General features: G+C 39.9%; 1 protein-coding gene across 1 annotated transcript in view; it reads left to right on the top strand.

The window, feature by feature from the left end:
• DHRSX (dehydrogenase/reductase X-linked) overlaps positions 1–20,344 on the top strand; it is a 221,358-nt gene that overhangs the window by 25,444 nt on the left and 175,570 nt on the right. The window contains exon 2 of the mRNA XM_054008517.1: positions 16,326–16,433. Within this exon, the coding sequence (XP_053864492.1) occupies positions 16,326–16,433 (108 nt within the window). The remainder of the gene's footprint in view (positions 1–16,325; positions 16,434–20,344) is intronic.

Below are 20,344 nucleotides of genomic sequence, written 5' to 3' on the forward strand. Positions count from 1 at the left end.
GTTTTTACGGTCAGACTGCAACAAAAGTGAGAGGGAGAGGTGTTTCCAACCCTGCTCTCACTGGCCTCATGCTTGCAGTTGACCATTTTCTTCTTCTTGAGGAGTATACTTGCTATGGAATGGAACAATCAATTTGACCTTGTAGTCACTGGGGAGATTGTGTGATGGCTGGAGTGCTGAGCTGCTGTACACAGTCAAGTTGCTGCATTCTGAACCAGCTGGAGCTTTTTTGGGGCAGGCAATGTCATTCCAATCACAATGTATTGCAGTCCTAATCTGAAGGGCACAAAAGAGTGTCAGTGTCATAATCTGCATACACTTGGAGAAAAAGTATTCTTCTGGCCAGATGGGATTTGGAAGAAGGGACACTAGGAGCTACTCATCCATGTCATAGAGGCAAAGAGTTCAGGAGGAACCTGAGACTGCGAGTTGTCTTGACGACCTGAAGACAGACCTTCCCTTCTCACGTGATAGTGATTGTATGGGTTTGGCTAGTTCTTCAGTTTCTCTCCTCCTATTAGCATCACTTCCATCTTGCCTGGGTTTGACTTTAGCCAGCTACTTTTCACCTAAACACTGCTCTGGCTTAGTCACTGGGACAGCTATGTAGTGGTGCTGTGACATTTGATCCCTCCCTGTCCCTCCTCTTTCATGATTCCAAAGATGCCACTTCATTCCTCCAATGTCTGCTTGCTACTTTCCTTCTTCCTTGCTCACAGCACAACTCCCAGACCCAGATCCTTTCCTTATTCTCTTCTGCACACCTTCCTTCCTTCCACTCCCTCCCCAATATTTGAATGTTTTTCACTATTTATTTAAAATTTAGTCAAACTAACTGGCAGAACTCAAGATTCTTCAAAACTCTAAACACTGTATAAGTTTCAGAACTTGTCCCTGATCAGGGACAGGTGTGGGGGGAGGGAAAAGGTCAAAAAATGTACTTGTTTATAGATTCTAATAACTACTACCATAGCTTGGAGGTGCTCAATGGTTGCAACCACTGTGAAAATACATCTCTTGTGCCACTATACCAAAGCTCTAAAAATGCCTGTCTTCTTGTTGAGAGGTAATACGTTGAAGGGTGATAAAACAATGTCCAAGCTTCCCTACTGGATATCAAATAAAGTATAATTGAATTAAATATTCATTGCACATCGCTTTGCAAATGATTAAAGTAGAGTTTGAATTTAAGTGAATCTGAAAGTCTGGATTCTAAGGCACTACATCTTTGGGTGACATCTTTCAAATTATCAGGGAAAACTCACTGTGTGATACAAGGCATACATTTGAAATGCAGCCACATGACATTCATGGAAAAAGCCCTGAAGAGAGAAATATTGTGGACAGCAGAGAGATACTGTAGCGTACAAGCCAGTGCAAGCTCTCAGCCTCATTTCCTCAAGCTTTATCGTGCTTGTTTTCTTGATAAAATTAGATTGCTTTATGTTGCCTACCAAAAAGCGTCATTCAAATCAGGCTAATTATTTAGCATCAAACAGAAGTTGTGTGTATTTTAATATAAATATTGTAGGCAAGAATGCAGTGCATCAGGTTTGCATAGGCTCTCCTCTGAGAGGTGTTCTTGCATATCTAGACTGCATGGGAACTTGGTCATGAGTTTGATGTATTTTAAAAATTGGTCTTCAAGGACTGATTCTGGTAAAATAAAGATCACGCTACAAAAAAGGCTCAAAAGAAATCATTCCTTGAATGGAGAAGGGTATTGTAAATATTGTGTTGCAGGAAGGATAGTTTCAAATTTAATTACCTATAACAGAGTCATTTGTTATGGGTTTGATCAAAAACATCTGGGCTGAAATCGTAGCCTCTGCCTAGACAAAACTCCAGTAGATTTTTGAGGCCAGAATTTCACCCCTTGCATTCGTGTTCTGAAGTATGGAAGGGGTATTAGATTCCATTTGTCAAGAAAATGATGTATTATTTAGAAAAATAATCAAGTCTTCAAACTTTGGAAAGATGTTCATTGGAGAGATTTAGAATGAGGAATAAAGACAGGAATGGAGATTGTCATATGCCTTGAGTGCATTCTTTGGGTTTCATTTAGTAAACAGTTAAATTTCTTCAGATAAGAGTGATACATTCTACTTGAAGTATTAATAGGAGATAAATGTTACTATAGACTGATAGCCTCTCATGTCAAGACGCAGCTGAGGAGCTTTTAATCTGCATAGTAATTCTGCATATTAAAAATATTTTACAATTTTGATGAAAAGTAATTACGGGGCATGTACAATAGTTGTTTTTATAAGCTAAACAATTCATCAAACCCAATGAATCCACATTAGACTAATGGCCTATAGCATTTCATCATACAAATGAATGTTCATTTTATTAAAGTCATACAAATGTCTAATTTTTAAAGCATCCAAAAAAACACTTGCACCACAACCTTGTGAAGGAAGAACATTCTTCCTTGAAAACTAAATGCATGACCTCAAATGGCCAAGGAAGGTAGAAGAAAAGCGGAAGGAGTGTTGGATTCCAGGATAGCTTCAACAAGTTCTAAAAGAAATGTTTTAAGAATGCTCCAAGAGACCATGACTTCTCACATTAGAGGACCATCACCTCAAGTGAAGGAAACAAAGAAGAAATCGATACCTAGTTTTAGAAAACAATTTTTTTAGTCATCTTATAACTTAGACGGATATTTTTAAGTTTCATGTAGCTCGCCAAAACAAATCACTTTTACTCATAGAGCTTTTGTGTCAAATTCCAGCTTGGTGAAATTTTACAGGAGAATTTCCACTAATAGTTAATGCACTGACAGCCACTGTAAATGAGAGAATAGCAAGTGCAAATTCCATGACTAATTCTAATTCTTAATTGTCCTTGTTTTGCATTTTCACTAATCAGAGTGTGAGCACAGTTTACATGAATCCACTTAATTGCCCCCAAAATACACTAAAATATCAAATATCCAGTTTTTCCATTACTATGTCGAAAGGTACAACAACAAATAATCATTGCATAATGTTAGCAAGATTCAAGTTGGTCCTTCAGTAATTCTCTCCATCTGTCACATACATACACAAAAAAGTATTTAAGCAAAGCTGAGATGTTCAGTTTTGAACAGAAACTGTTATATAGGAACTAGCACTCATTCTATTCATTTTATTGGTATTTTACCAAATACAAAAGAAAAAGGAAGCTTTCCAAAGCTAAATCTCAAATTAGGCAGCTGAAACTTTCTTCTTGCTGACGGGATGAAAGATGTGACTGTGGGTTTAATCTTGGAGAGACAGTATGCGATTGGAAATGAGCAAATGTATTTTATTTTCTAAAATGTATTGACTGTTAGAGGGATTTATTATTATTTTGTTCTTTTTCTTTCACCCCACGTCTGCTTATCAGGGTTCATTGTGGTATCTGAGCACCTCACAAATGTTAATGAATTTATCCTCACAACACCCCGGTGAACTATCAGAGTATTATTTCTGTTTTAAAGATGGGGAAATGGGGCACACAGATTCAATACCTTTCAAAGGTCCCATAAGAATTCTTTATTGAATTCCTGGCTCTGCTACAGATATCGTCAATCCCAGTCCAATGTCTAACTCACATGACCATCCCTTCCTTTCTCACACACTGCTTGCTTGTTATGTATACCTGAATCCAAGATTTGGGTAGCCCACACAGAGAAGGGAGAGGCTTACGCTCTCTGGCCCCACTATGCGGGTGGGTAGGCTAAGAGACAATTGAGCTCTAAATGAGACGAGCTGTTAAATAGAAGAGAATGTTATAAAGCACCATTTGAACATTTTACCAAACACCTGCTTGCCTGAAAGCTAAATTTACTAGCCAGAAATAAATTTGAAGAATAGGGTAGTAAGACTCAGAAGCAATATAGTTGAAAAGACTGGGGAAGGGGAACAAAGGGGAAGGTGGGAGGAGGTGATGGGATTCCAGTTTCATCTTTCTTCTGACAATCTGGTATCTAACTTATACCAATGTTTTATATTGTGGCAAGTTTGGACTTATTAGTCTTTTTAATAACATAAAAAGCCTTTCTGGTGTTTAAAGATGTATTTGATCTCAAAATATCTCCTCCTCACTTTTGAATACTGATTGTTTCCTATACTAAATTTCCACTTATCTAACTCTTCCCAAGAATATTGAATCATTTTGCACCATTTATACTGACTCTAATTATTGGAGCTTTGTATATTTCAACATGCACTTCAATTCAGAAGTGATTGCCCCAATCTTGGAAAGTGAAGTACTCCAGCAACTTTCAATCACTTAAGGTTAGATTCCTCAATTGTAACTTTGTAAAAATGAAAATAGTTTCACTCTTAACAAGGTTTGCTTTAGACAGATTGTTTGAGTGATAACAGAATAGTCTTCTCTTTAGAAGAAACAGGTTTGCGAGTGACCTCTGGAGTATGCTCTTGGGTCTGATTGGAGTATGAAAATGCAATTTCCCCATCTCTGGGAAGAGAGAGGATGCAATTTACACTGATTGAAAACAATCTTGCCCACCTTTCAGATTGGAACGGGATTTTAGCCACAGCTTCCTAAATGAAAGGGGCTTTGCAGGCTATTGCTTCCTCTGAATGGCTATAACACTACTAGGTGGATTTTGTGCAAGCACTCTTTGAGAAGGGTGGATTTAGCTATAGGGTCTGATTTTTATTCTCAGTCTCATCTGTTACACCAATCAATATAAGTACTTGGAGCTGAAATACCTTTCAGAATCGGCTGAAACAGCCTACAAAGCCATGGTATGGCTACGCTAGAGTAATAACCACAAATACAGAGAGACCACTGATATGTGAAAACAGAATAGATTAAAAACAGACCCTTTTAGGCTACAGGGCTCCTGAGTTGGAGACAACTGACAAGCACAATTCCTTATATTAAGGAATTCAGTCTGTAGCATATTGCAAGTATTCAGATACATCTATTACAGTAAAGGGTTTTCTGAACTGAGGAAGTTGCAGAAAACACTAGTTTTTACATGTCTTTCAGTCCAAACTGGTTCTCTGTCGAATTAAATGGCAAAACTGTCACTGAATTCAATGGGAGTAGAAAGAACGTGGTTGTGCATGCAATTGGTAAAAATACTGTAAGTAAAGGAAGGAGGCTTAAGGTTAAAAGGCCCTGGTACAGTTGAAATCTGCGAGTCTTTCAATTTACTTTATTCGGAGCTAGATTCGGCTTGAATAAAATTTTATCTGCCACACCCATTTCTGGAACTGAAATTAGTTGGCTTGAATGGGAATGTATGGCAGTGGTTCTCAAACTTTTGTACTGGTGATGGTGTTTCCTTACATCTTCCCACCTACCTCTTGTAATATCTGCATACCTTGATTTACGAATGAACTTTGTGAGATCAGTATCTGAACTGACTAAAATTTCAAATGAGAGTATCAGCTAAAGCTGGACACATTTTTTTTTAAAAAACCTGATCCATCATATATAAATTCTTCAAATTACTCTCTCCCTCTCAGCCTCATTGAAAGACTTTTACCCAGAACTTTAAAGGTACACATCCACTAAAATTACACATCCTCCACTAACATTCTGCTGTTTATGTATACATTTTGCTTGACACTTACTTCTCATATTCATTGGTTGGTAATCTGTATCTCTCCCTCCACACTCAGAGTGAAAAACGATTGACTCATCATTGGAACCTTTTAAATTTTAATAGCAAATGAGCAGAAAAAGGAAAGGTGTCAAAACTTAAAGGCAGTAAAACAGCTGAAAAGAGGATATTTTGTGGAATATCTAGAGTTTGTAATATATTTTAAACTGTCTACAAGTGTGATAATAGAGCCATGGAAATTAGAGAAAATCTGTTAGCTTTCGTTAGATTTTTAGTGCAGAATTATTTCCTAAAGTATAATTTATAGTGTTTTGTCCAGTTCCATTTTAAATCACTGTAGTAATAATGCTAAAGCATAGATAGCCGGCCAGCTGTATTCCTGGTTCCGTCATGGATTTCTACTGTGCAACATTAGACAAGTCATTTAATCACTCTGCGCCTCAATTTCCACATCTGAAAAATGGCAGTGATAGTATTTACCTTAGAAGTATTATGAGTCTTAACACTTGTAAAGCGCTATGAAATTTCTGAGAAAAAGAGCTAGGAAAGTGTTGTATTTTAGCTTACTGTGTTATCATGGTTTGTCTGCACTACATCTGTGAGCATGCCTCCTAGCTCAGGTAGACAGCCATGTTAGCTCTGCTTGAGCTAGTATTCTAAAAATAACAATATGGACACTGCAGCATTGGTAGCCGCACAAGCCCATCTGACCCCCTGGGTCTGTATTCTGATAGCTAGCCTGTGCCACTGCCCCAACATTCACATTGCTATTTGCAGTGTGCTAGCTCAAGCTGAGCTAGTGTATGTCTGTCTACCCAGGCTGGGAGGCACTTTCCCAGCTGCAGTGTAGACATTCCCTTAGTCATAATGGATCTCAGAGCAAGACAGCATTTCCTGATACTGATAATGCATTTCATTGTATTTGTTGTTTGATTTGTAAAATGTGGCAATCACTGGGGTTTCTGGGCACATGTCATTATGCAGAGATGATCCCACTACCCCATGTTATATCACCTGGGACCAAGCCCGCTCTTCAACTCCTGTTTTTACAATGGGAAAAACAATTACAAGAGGACATGACTTGCAGAGCAGAGAGAAGTTTTACATAAAATAATTTCACTTAATATGTACAATACATGGGATAGCTCAGTGGTTTGAGCATTGGCCTACTAAACCCAGGGTTGTTGTGAGTTCAATCCTTGAGGGGGCCATTTAGGGATCTGGGGCAAAAATCTGTCTGGGGATTGGTCCTGCTTTGAGCAGGGGGTTAGACTAGATGACCTCCGGAGGTCCCTTCCAACCCTGATATTCTATGAAAAGGGTCTGGTTGTGGGAGAGAGCCTCAGTATGACATGTTCAAGAGAAAACTAGATGATATTTTTGATTGAAAGATACACCTGTATAACATCACTAACCTCAGGATAGAGTTACTCCTGATTTACATCAGGGTAAGGTGGAAAAGAACCAGGCCCACAGAGTGCAGACATCATAAATAAATAAAAAGAGTGATGAAAAGTAGCAGGGCAATGAATTAAAGGCAAATAGAGCCTGTCTCTCTTTCTGAGTACTTGGGATTGTATTTTCTCATGTAAGAAAAAAAATGACTGTTAAATGCACTGTTTCGATAAATGCTTATGAAGAGAGCGGTTACTTGTTGGTGTTAGTGTCAAATTTTCTTTCTTCACCTTTTCAGCAAATTTCTGAAAACCTTTAGCATATAAGGTGTTGATTTGCAATGTACAGCAGGTAATTACCAGGCTTTCTTCACACTTTTAGCAACACCTCCTACTCCTTGGCCTTATTTCACTAGGCTGGGTGTTAGTTTTTTGTCAAGTGCTTTTCCTGTGCCAACCTATGGCTGCAGATACCTCCAGGAATCCCTTTAGTACAGTGGTCTTCAGTTACTTCTCAGGAGCAAGATGGTGCAGTGGTGTTTGTGCTCTGCAAGCCTGTCACATCTGGAGACATGGCTTCAAATTCCTTCATTCTCTTACAGCTGTAAAGGAGTTGGTTGGCATTTGTCCACGTGACAAAAACATTACTGGTCAGCAAAATTTGCCATCTCTGGCATAATGCGAGTATAGTGCTGTGCAAGCCTCCCTTCAACCTCAGTCCTTATCCGAGACATCCTTTTTTTCTCCGGCCTCTCTTAAACAAAAACTAGCTGAAAAGTGGAATAGCAGAGATGTTTAGGGCAGTGGGAGAGCTTGCACAGTGTCTGCCTGCACTATACATAGCTTTCAGAAGCACTAACTTAACTCACAGGATTAGAGTATAAAATAATTTGTCCCTTCTCTTGCTATACTGTGACTATTTCTGCAGGCCTACCCGTATCGCACTCATGCAGGCAAAACTCGCATTGACACCAATGGGAGTTTTGCATAATAGTAAGTATGGGATCACCTGTTGTCCTGTGGACTTGTTAGCATTTTTCCCATTTGTCTGATTTATATAATAGTACATTCTGTTTCTCTTTTTGGCAGTTCTAAACATACAGGTTAGAATCTCCAAACACCATACAAGCCTTGGCTAAAGGAAGAAGTAAAATTGAGTTAAGGTTTAAGGCTGGATTACGGCTTTAGGAGTGTACAACTGCAGCTTAACCAGTAGGTTGCTCCCTTTTTTTCAAGGCCCCTCCATATTTGTTGGGCCAAATTCTCTGCCTTAATAGTTTAGTCTGAGTCAAAGTCACCGTGGATTTACATTTTCAAAAGATGGGATTTATGATGCAGGATCAGACCATTGTTCCATCAAGCCTGTAATTCTGTTGTCTAAGGGCTTGTCTACACTGGCACTTTACAGCGCTGCAACTTTCTCACTCAGGGGTGTGAAAAAACACCACCCTGAGCCCTGCAAGTTTCAGTGTTTTAAAGCGCCAGTGTAGACAGTGCACCAGCGCTGGGAGTCATGCTCCCAGCGCTGGTAGCTATCCCCCTCGTGGAGGTGGGTTTTTTTTAGAGCGCTGGGAGAGCTCTCTCCAGCGCTATGCTGCAACTACACAAAGCCACGTTAAAGCGCTGCCAGTGAAGACGCGCCCTTAGAAGACTGAAGCAGAACGTGCATTTAACTTTTCTACTATTTAAACATTCTCATTAATTGCCTCCTCTGTTTTCCTTCTTGGTGGTCTCAAGGCATGCATGCAGATGCTTTGTTTCTTTTGGAACATATCCTATCTTTCTGCATCATCACAGTTGGCCTTGATTGCAGTGAGTCCATTGTGGTTCTACAGTGCGTGAGGGGTGAGGAAGGGAGGCAGCCGGTAGAGAATCTACAGAGAAGTACAGGAGAAAGGGCATGAAGATGGATGTGGAGGTCCTATTTAAATTGCTTGAAAATGGGGTCCTAATTTTTTGTTATCTTTTTCTGTGTAAGCCTTCTGCCAGGTGGTTAACAGCTGTGAAAAGTGTAGGTTTAATATATTTAGGGTCTCTCTTAAAACATAAATAAGCTGGATTGATGCCTCCTCCAGAAACCTGGTAAACTAAACACAGCTGAGACTGTGTACAAACAAGGGGATCTCTATTAAGGGAAAGGGAACACAGTCATAGCCTTGGGAAAACACAGCGACAGAATTTATATGCAAATAAAAGGTCAAATACCCTCGTTCTTCTGGTAACTTTCACAAGCAAAAAAAAACCTCCGGGAACGCAACTGCCAAACCAAAAAAAAAAAAAAAGGTGTCCGGAAAGCTGCCCCTGAAATTGTGCTGCCCCAAGCTCGTGCTTGGTTTGCTGGTGCCTAGAGCCGGCCCTGACAATAGTCTATCTCCCTTCACACCTGCTGGTGAGAATGTCCCACCAAAATCCAAGTTTATATATAGTTATTGTGACCTCACAAGCGTCGCTAGGGGAATTGTGGGTAAATAGCCTATGCAAATGAACATCTCTATGGCAGCACATTTAATCAATAAATGGAATTGAGAGGGTTTTCCGCCTCTGGCTTCTAGTCATAGGACTTACATCTGTAACTATCAAAAGAAGTTTCTCTCAACAAAGCTGTCATTTATATTATCAATATATTCCTTCTGCAAAGGGTATTTTGATGTTCCATTCAGTCAGTTAATAATTGGGTAGCTAAATCACCCATTATTATTACCATTGTAGCAAATTATTTTGTAACTTCATTTCTAACATGTTGATCTCTTAACATGGTAAGGTCTTCATATGATTTTTATCTGGAGGCTTCTAGTATAATCTTAAAATGAAATTAAAATTTAGCACTAACAATGCTTATCATCACTCATATCATGCCTTATAAAGTGCCCTACAGATGTCTCCCAACAGTCTCATAAGGTAGGTGAGAAGTATTTCTTTGTTAATGTGGGGAAACTGAGAAAGCGGTTAATCGACTTGTCCGAAGTTGCAGAACTGGGATAGAACTCAGGAATCCTAGTCATGGACCAGGACACCACCATGCTAGGCTCTATACAGACACCATTGTCTCCTAATACTCATGCTGGAATATATTTTAGAAGGGCACACAGAAATATTATAGAAATACAGCAGTGGTTGCTTTGTTTGTTCATTTTTATTGGCAATTTTGAAGATGTCATAAGCCACTAGTTCAGAATAGCTAGTTTTACCATGTTTAGGTCTTCTAAATTTTTATGGGTGCCATTTCTTTCTCACTCAATTGGATCAGTAAGAGTTGGGAGTGCTCAGCACCTGGCAAGATTGGCTGCTTTGTTTACGGCTTTTCCAGTTACTATTTCTGACCCAGATTATCATCCTCACATCCACACACAGGGAGGTACCCTCTGGGTCCAGTGCAAGGCTCTAGTGAGAAGCCCAAGTCTCCTACTGGCAAAAGGTGCTGGGATTTCTACTGGGGCCCTATCCCTGGATCCATCTTTTATATCAGCCTTTGTGTAGTAGGCATCGGATAAATTCAAAGTCTAGCCCCCTCTAGCTGCTGGAAGTAGGGGAAGTGTTTTTTCTCTGTTCACCCATTTTGAGAGCCTTCTGGCTGTTATTGCTCTTTTAGAAGTACCTTTGGGTGTTATGGGATGGGGTGGGGGGGGGAACACACATCTCCACCAGCTTCTGCCACAGCCTCTTGGTTGCTACAAGGGAGAGGAAGAAAGAAATTTCTGCTATTCTACTAGCCCTCAGCCTACATTTCTTTGCCTCTTCTGCCATAAAAATCTCCAGTGCCAACCTCTGCTGCTCACCGGTTCTGTGCATGATTCACAACTTGCCCACAGGTTTCTAAATGGTGGGAGCAAAGCTACCCCAAATCTTATGGACTTTATTGCTGCTTGGCAAAATGGTGACAGGCAGAAGAGGCATAGGAACTGTCTGCAGACTCAGTCTGGAAGATTACATTTGGAATGTTCTCCTCACAACCATGAAGGCTAGGAACTTTTTTTCTTTTAATGAAAGTTTAAATTGTGTAGAAGCTGAAGGCATAAGCCCCCACACTTGCCATGGAGTGATTTGCATTTGCCATTGGCAAATGGGTGTGTTTTTTCTAAGCATTGGAATAATTATTTTCTTCCTTGGTTCTATTTACTAGCTTTCTACAAGGGCTATTGGGACCTTGTTATCACACAACCTAAGAAGATGCCTACCTTAGCTTCCTTTCTGAGAACTGTCATTTGGACAGAATTATCCAGTGCCAGGTGATTACAATCAGGAATAGCAGTGCAGATGAATTCTTTTGTAATATACCATTTTAAAGTTGGCGAAAATGCTTTAAAGCTCTGCATTGTTAACTTACCCCTGTAAATAAAAATGTAGGAAAAGTATTTGAATGTTTAGGATGAGAAAAACTAGAGAATAATGTTGTAGTTGCCTGAGCTCACTATACTATTTCCTTTACCCAACTTGAAAAACTTGATTGTGCTGTGCTGTGTCACATTGAATTATATTGTGTCTGGCAACAACACTCATCTATTCACCTTCCTTTCAACCTGAATATTGCTATACAAAAACAACTCTATACCTGTCATCCTGTCATCAAGCTAAATATTCACCTTTCTTTTGTGTCTCTACCAGTTACCTGCAGGCCCATTATTTGCATGTACATTGTTCAGTTAGCCAAATACATAAAAAATAAAAACCCTACTGTTAGGGTCAATCATTTAAAGTATTAATCTTTAATGGGCTTTAACATTATTTAATGGAACAGTGAACAATAAAGGAATTATACTTTAGTGTCTGTGGGTTTTGTAATATTCCAATATATGCCAGTCCAGAAAGAAACTTGGATTAGGAAAAAAGCTTAATAAAGTGCTATGCCCTTCCTCTCTGAGATAAGCACCTAAGTCCAGACTGCAGGAAGGTACCTATCTCTGCTAGCCATCCATGAAAGGGAACCCATCTGGAGTCAGGAGGCTCAGGGTATGGCTACACTGCAATTAAAAACCCATGGGTGGCATGTGCCAGCTGATTCAAGCTCTCAGGTCTCAAACTGAGGGGCTGTTTAATTGCAGTGTAGATTGGCTGAGGCTGCAGCCAAGCCTGAATGTCTACACAATTAAATAGCCTCTTAGTCTGAGCCCTGTGAGTTCAAGTCATCTGCAATGGGCCAGCCGCAGGTGCATAACTGCAATGTAGACATATCCGCAGGCACCTATGGCCTTTCTTGCAGGAATGCGTTAGGTGCCTGCTGCATGCCACACAAAACAGCTGGAGGAGGAGATGGTGGTGCTCACCTTATAACTTTTAGACCAGTAGTTAGAGTACTCACCTGGGATGTGGAAGAGGTCCAGTTTCCCTCCCTCCCTCCAAGGGAGAAAGGATTTGAACAGGGGTCTCCCACCACTCAGGAGCGTTCTCTAACCACTGAGCTATGCGATGTTCTGATGTTCCTCAGTCTCTCCTGTTCTAGCTGTTCCACTGTGGATAAATAATTGGAGCAGGGGGACAGTACCCACTGTACCCTAAACATTAGGGTAGAGAATCACTCCCTGCCTCCTCGGGCCCAATGACTATTTAAGTATTTATTCACGCCTGAACGGTCATTGGGACAAGACAGAGAAGAGACATCATGGATTGCTTTGGGGCCTAGGTGGGAGACAGGTGTCCAGATACCTAGAGGGAGGCAGCAGTGCACATGCAGAAACATAGGTGCTGAGGGAACTTTTACCCTGAAAATTTAGGAACGGAGTGAGTTAAGGGACCTACAGGGTTCAGCAGGAGTTTTGTGGATAGCAGTGGAGCCTAAAACTGTGCCTTAAGTGCCTAAACCTGAGATTTAGGCACCTAAGTCTGGGGTCTAAGTATCTAAGTATCTTTGTGGATTGAGTGATGACTGGGCCTGATGACTGGCCTGTCAACTTTATAAACCCAGTTCTAGTGAGAGGGTTGTTTTTTTCCTTTCCCATTCCTCCAGCATTAAACACCACTCCATTAGCTTCTCTTCCTCATCACGTGTCCAGCGTCTATCACTTTTCTGACTTCTTCCCATCTATCCTTCCCTCTCTCTCTGCTCCTCCATTTTCCTCTCCTCACAATCACCTCATTCTCAGTGACTTCCACTTCTACTAAAATGTAGCAAAGTCAGTGCAGTGAACAAAACTAATGATGTAGGTCATTGAAATAAGTGATGGGGATGTGTATCCGAGATATAAAAATAAGCGGTGGGTTGAAAGGGAGGACATGGAGAGAAGGGGACGGAAGCAGGAGGCATATTTAGAATCAGAGGAAGTGGAAGATAATATACTTGGGGCTAAGGAAAACAGTCCCATCTAAGGAATTTTTTTTTTTTGGAACATTACTACAGTTGAAACTGCAAATATCAGTACAGAGAATGAATGAAAATGGAATAACCCTGAATATACTTAACAGACAGTTGTGGAATAAAAAGAAAATGAGAGAAAAACAGTCTGCATTTGTGTCGGCTTCCCTCATCACTCTTCATAGAAGTTGTGTTGGATTGGGATGGATTTACCTCTACTGTGGGCTATTTTCAATGTACATTCCTATTTAATGAATTCTTATTTATCTAACTTTGTCAAATGTGCCCATTAAGTAGGCACATACATATGTTTGTGCCCTGTTGGTGCATTTGTCTTTACACATGCATATAATTGTAGCACGGTCTACAAATGGACCATCCTGCCCCCATCATCAATAAAATCCTAATGCTTCTTATCCCAACTCATACCAACCCCCTGGGGAAAATCCTAAGGAATAGATCTTGAAGTGAAGGCTCATTTGGGCTAAGGAATATTAGCTTAGAAAGAGTTAGTTATTGTTTCTTTGTGAAAGTTTTGAAATGTTGGAACTAAAAGATTTCCAAAATTCTTCAACTGGAATTACTTTTAAGGAACTCAGGCCCTGATCCAACAAAGTGCTTAAACATATGTTTAACTTTAAGTATGTGAATGGTCTCACTAAAGTCGCTGGTGTGAAATTGGAACAATACCCTGGAGAATCAGGCCCCTTGATTCTGTGCTGAAAGCTGCTTTGTGGCAGGACCTTTTTGTTGTTCATGCATTTGCTGTATTTTTCCTGCGTCAAAGTCCCATCAGCACTGGGCCCCTTCTTGTTCCCTTTCCATTATGCTGTAGTCCACCTCCAAATTGTTGTCCTCAGCCATTTCATCCATTGTTTCAGATTGGCACTTGTCAGTGCTGTGTCATGTTACAAAGAAATCATCCAGCTGCTGCTTTGGCCACTTTCCTCCTTTCGTTTGCACCTTTCAGTGAACATACTACCTTCTACCATAGGCACCTGTACATGAAGAGTCAACCTGGCTTTTGTAAAGGCAAATCATGCCTCAGAGTCTGTTAGAATTCTTTGAGGGAGTCAACAAGCATGTGGATAATTGGGATCCAGTCGATAAAGTGTACTTAGACTTTCAGAAAGCCTTTGACAAGGTCTCTCACCAAAGGCTGTTAAGGAAACTAAGTAACTCTGGGATAAGAGGGAAGGTTGTTTTATGGATCAGTAACTGGTTGAAAGGAAACAAAGGTAAGAATGAACAGTCAATTTTCACAATGGAGAGGTGAACAATGGGGTCCCCCAAGGATCTGTACTGGGACCTCTGCTGTTTGCATATTCATTAATGATCTGGAAACAGTGAAAAGTGAGGTGGCAAAGTTTGCAGACAATAAAAATTATTGAAGATATGTAAGTCCAAAGCAGCCTGTGAGAAGTTACAGTGGGATATCACAAAACTGGTTGACTGGGCAACAAAATGACAGATGAAATTCAACATTGATAGGTGCAAAGTAATGCACATTGGAAAAAATAATCCCAGCTATAGATGTACAATGATGGGTTCTAAATGAGCTTTAACCACCCAAGAAAGAGATCTTGGCATTCCCATGGATAGTTCTCTGAAAACTTCTGCTGAAAGCGCAGCAGTGACCAAAAATGCTAACAGTATATTAGGAACTATTAGGAAAATGGTAGAAAATAAGACAGAAAACATGATGACACTATATCCATGGTGTGTCCACACCTTGAATATTGTGTCAGGTTCTGATTGCCCCATCTCAAAAAGGATATAATGGAAGTGGAAAAGTTTCAGAGAAGGGTAACAAAGACAATTAAGCATATGGAACAGTTTCCATATAAGGAGAGACTAAAAAAGATTAGTGCTGTTCAGCTTAGAAAAGAGATGACTAAGGGGGACGATGACATTATAGAGGTCTATAAAATCACGAATGGTGTAGAAAAAATTATTAGAGAAGTATTATTTACCCTTTCAAAGAACACAAAAAACAGAGGTTACCTGATGATAGGCAGCAGGTTTAATACAAACAGCAGGAATTACTTTTGTCACACAACTAATCTGTGGAACTCATTGTCATGGGATGCTGTGATGGTCAGAAGTATAACGGGCTTCAAATTGGATACATTAATGGAGGATAGGTCCATCAATAGGTATTAGCCAAGATGGTCAGGGACACAACCCCATGCTTGGAGTGACCCTAAATCTCTGACTGCCAGAAGCCAAGAGTAGAAGACAGAAGTGGATCACTCCATACGTGTCATGTTGCGTACACTCCCCCTGAAGCTCTGGTATGGGCCACTGTTGGAGACAGGATGCTGGGCAAGATGGACCAAGGTCTGACCCAGTATAGCCGTTCTTATGTACTTATGTGAGTAAGAGTTGCACAGTTCTGCTCATAATGAACAAAATATGGACTAAAACAGATAACCCTCAAATATTCACAGAGACATATGTTTTTATACGTTTTTAATATTCTATAGACTGGAGTGCAGAAATGTTGGGAAGTGGACATCAGGAGTTTTGTTTTTACGGTTTTTCTTGTTCAGCTTATTTATGATTTTGCTCCCTATTATTGGGGAAGCAAATGCAGAGCCCCTTCCCAAAGGGTCTGAAGGATATCATGCTGCTAACTGAAAAATTCTTATATTATCCCTGTATACATTTTGACTAAATAAACAACCTGTAAATTGACATGTAACAGCTGCCATGTATCTTTAGACAATAGAAATAGCTAAGTCAAAATTCTTAAAGGACAGATTGTTGCAGGACAACAACAATAACAACAGAATGTATTCAAATAGAAATGACTACATTTTTCTAGTTGGACATCTATCATTTGTGTGTCATCAACCTCAGTCTTTTGTGAACTATTAATACTAGAAAATTATACTGTGGTTGATAAACGTAAGTGTTATGTTCCTTTAATTGCCTACCAGATTTGTTGTTGTATTTTTTATTGGCCAAAGTTGACTGATCCATTAAATGTATGTATGTATTTATAATATGTACCTTATAGCCTTATCTGTATTGCTACTGTGAATTAATGAGTTATTTTTTTCTCTTCATGTAGTTTTCCCTACACAAAATGGAAATGTTGCTATAGTGACTGGAGGTGCTAAAGGAATTGGTTATCATACTGTGAAGCATTTGGCAAGACTTGGCATGCACGTTATAATAGGTACTGTCATTATTTTGTCAATACAAATGTATATTGGGCCTCCGGGACTAAAATCTTAAAGAAATATCTGTCTATCAGTATAACTAAAAAGATGCGTGGTTGTTACGGAGCCAAATCCTGCCAAGCCTTATGTTATTTAAAATGTTTATTACGGCAGTGCCTTGGGCTGACCAAGAGTGGGGCCCCATGGTGCTAGGCCCTGTACAAACACAGAGTGGTAGATGGTCCCTGTTCCAAACAGCTTACACAAATCTCTTTTGTAGGAGTTCTAATGCTTAGTCCCTCTGAATATTTGGCCCATAGTTTATGTTGTAAGCGTTTTTAAGAACTAGTACTGGAATCCTTTCATGCAAAAACCAGTCAGTGTGAACATATATATAAAAACACACACTTGAGCCCGGTAATTTGAAATACATTTTACAGTGGGCACACTTTAAAATGTTCTTTTTACTGATTTTTAGGCAAAGTACTACTGTTATGAGCAGGTATTACCCCTACTTAGGATGTGGAAGACTGTAAAACTTTTTTAAGGTGTCCATTCTACATTAGGAGGAAATATTATGAAAAATTTAAAGGTATTTTTTAGTGTATGGGGGGTGGTTCATGTTTTGTCCCATATAATGTCACTCAAAAGAAGTTAGAAAAATTGTTCTAAGCAAAGCAAACATTGAATTATCCACACCTAAAAATATTAGTGAAGATTTTGAGTCATCTTTCACTCCAATTCTGGGGTTTTCTTGGATTTTTTTTTAATTATATAATGTTTAAAACACTACAGTATATTACCTAATCTTTTCCTGTTGCTAACCCACTAGCTTTTAATTTAAAAGAATGTAATTTAGAGCTATTCCAAGATTACTCTATTTGTGTTTAATTATACTTCAGCAATCCAGAAATTTAACTTTATTCACAAGGAAAATATGACTATATTAAGAGTGAAAAGCTACTAGCAGCGGTGGATCAGTCTGTTCTCAGTCATGCAGGTGGGAATGCAGAGTACCGCCATTAACATTAAAGGAGTTACTCTGTCTTAGCACAGGAGTAATGCAGAGAAGAACCTAGTAGTATATGTTTTAAAAGTCACATCAAAATCAAGCATCTGAAAACTCAACCAGGTGCTACTGTATTTTGCTAATGCTGTCACTATTACTATTGCACTCAAAGTATCTTTATGTATTTTTAAGATGAACTGCAAAAACTTTACTCAAAAAAACCCAGTCCCTGTGTCATTTTTTCTCCCCTTTCTTTAGGAAACGTACAAACACACTTTTGGTTTTGTTTTCAAAATAATTGTATATCATTTAAGGTAGAAATGATGAGAATTATTTCAATCAAGTGCAATATCTGAGCCAAACCCTGACCCAAGCACAGAGCCGAATCAGAGCTTCACAGCCTGGATAGGTTCTGCATCCATGGAGCCCTCCATAAGGGAGAGGCCCCCTCAGCAGACTCAGCAGTCACTCTGGCAGGCGAGCCTTGTCCTGTTTGGCAGTGCAGCGACATTTCTGCACAGAGGCAGGAGGAGAGGGGGCAATGCATCTACCCCTGGTGCCTGGCCAAAGAAAGAGTTAGAGGACCAATTGGCCCCCTCACAGAAATGTATGTGACAGCTGCAAAGGAAGCTATTGACTGGTAAAAAGTAGAGTCCATCATGTGCTGACTTACCATGGTGATGGGGGCAATGTAAGAACCTCAGCAGAATCCCAGGAGTCGGTGCTGAAACTACGGGTGATGGGGCTGCTGCTGCTCCACCTGGCTTGAAGTGGTTTCCATCATATTCAGGGTTTACAGTTTGGTTCAATGGCTCTCAGCACCTCTATTATACAAATTATTCCAGCACCTCTACCCCCCAGGGCAATCAGCGCAGTAACACAGTAGCAACCTCTTCAGTAGCTTCCATTCACCAGATATGCTTTTTGAGCCCTCAGGTTCCCTGCACAGGGGAGATAGAGAGGTATGGCTCTTGTCACTGTCATTTTCTCTTATCCTGTTGTCCCTCCTCATCAGGAGATTTAAAGCAAATTCCAATTCTGATTTCCTGTCTTTATTCCCCAATTTTAATCTATAACGGCTACTCCACCTTCTGCAGCAAACTAGCGTTCTGCACAATTTGTTAATTTCTTTTGGGGATAGAGAAATCTGTAGAGGTTAAAAGAGAGACATGAACACTAGATAGTGCGGGGAAAAACTTGACACCTGTGTAGTCAATGAGGGTTTTGCCATTGGCTTTAATGACTCCAGGATTTCACCCCAGACTTTGATACTAAAATACTTAATTATTGGATCTGATTCTCAATATATCTGTGACCACAAAGAAGCTTTTCCACATACTTCCACTGTTGATGCAAGAGCCTTCCCCTCTTCTGTAGTTCCTGCTGTCTGGAACAGCTGTCATGTATGTCATGGCCTTATTATGGGCTCCCATCTGCTCCCATTAAAGTAAATAGCAAAAGTCCTAATGCCTTCCATGGGAACAGACTTTGGCCATCTCTATATTACCAGCATTACTATACTGGTATAATTCCCAGTTTGGACATTGTTATTTGGAATAATACTGTTAATGCACAAATTCAGCTACACTGAAAAAAAGGTTGCTGTAATTCTGAATAAGAGTATTTACACAGTGAGTTATACTGGTATAAGTATAGTGATGTAGTTCATCTCATGTGAAAACTCAATATAATGTAATATGACACCATTGGGAGGGTTATCTGCAGCAGGAATTATATCTCTGGATCTAAAAGCATGAGCCTCTGCTGCCTGAGCCAAAAGACCCAATTTTGTCACCTTAAAGGTTGTAGGGATTCATAAACCTCTATGTGGTCCAGCCACTAGGAGACAGAACCACATTGGGTATTCTATTCTGCAGTCGAGTGGTGTGATGGAAGCAGGGGTTCACATATCTGAACTAGCTTTCATCGCATGGCAGCTGCTTGACCATGTACCCAGGGTTCCATGTGTGTGGGGCTAGCTCGAGCAGCCACCTATGATGCTGGGCTTCCCTACTATTGTTAGAAATTAGGTCAACTCAAATTGTGAGCTGGAGTTTAGACTGATTCAGAGCTTGTGTGCTTTAAGACCTGCCATGCCCCCTGGGTGTTCCAGTTTTAGAATGAATAAAGAAATATTTTGCTGTGCATGTGTTAAAAATTCTGACTTTAAACATTTAGAACTTTGTTGGTCTCTTCCTTAAATCTCAGTGAGTTAATAAAACAAGCCTAGCATAGTGATTCTAATTTGAGCTGTTACTTACGTGAAAAAAAGTCCATTTAGCATATATGGGGAACAGTTGGGCGTTTTTCCCCACTCGTGTCCTTCCATCCAACTCATGTACGCTTTCACACCCATAATTCAAAACAAAACTGAACCAACTTTGTTCAGACCAGGGGCATAAGTAGCAGTAACACTAAAACACCACACCTTGTAGCACTTAAATGAGACATCACACACAGTAAATCGTGTAGCTCTGTGATTCCTCCTTCTCCTTTCTTACACGAGGAGCGAACAGTTACCAGTTCTGACACTTGAATTATCACTAGACTTCTGAGTTAGCTCCTTACTGACAGGAATTGGGCAGTTCACACTACTCAGAGCTATTGTTCCAGATTCTCTGTAAGCATCTCTTCATCAGTTACACGAGTCACATTTTTAAAGTTTTCTTCATAACCATTACATCTATAAACTGAACTATTTAATGGAAGCTGAGATTCTGGATCATAATACCAGTTTCAGAGAAGCGCTAGGATGCCGCAGATCAGCTCAATCTTAGCCCGGGTTCAAACTTGCAGAACATTCCATTCACTGAGTCCTAGCATGGAAAACTTTAGATCAAAAAGAATTTGTATCCAAAAATTATGAGCAACTGAAAAAAGGGGTTTTAGAATGGAAATTAGAACTTGCCTTACCTGTGG

Source organism: Malaclemys terrapin, chromosome 1 (genome assembly GCF_027887155.1).
Source record: "Malaclemys terrapin pileata isolate rMalTer1 chromosome 1, rMalTer1.hap1, whole genome shotgun sequence".
NCBI classification, from domain to species: domain Eukaryota; kingdom Metazoa; phylum Chordata; order Testudines; family Emydidae; genus Malaclemys; species Malaclemys terrapin.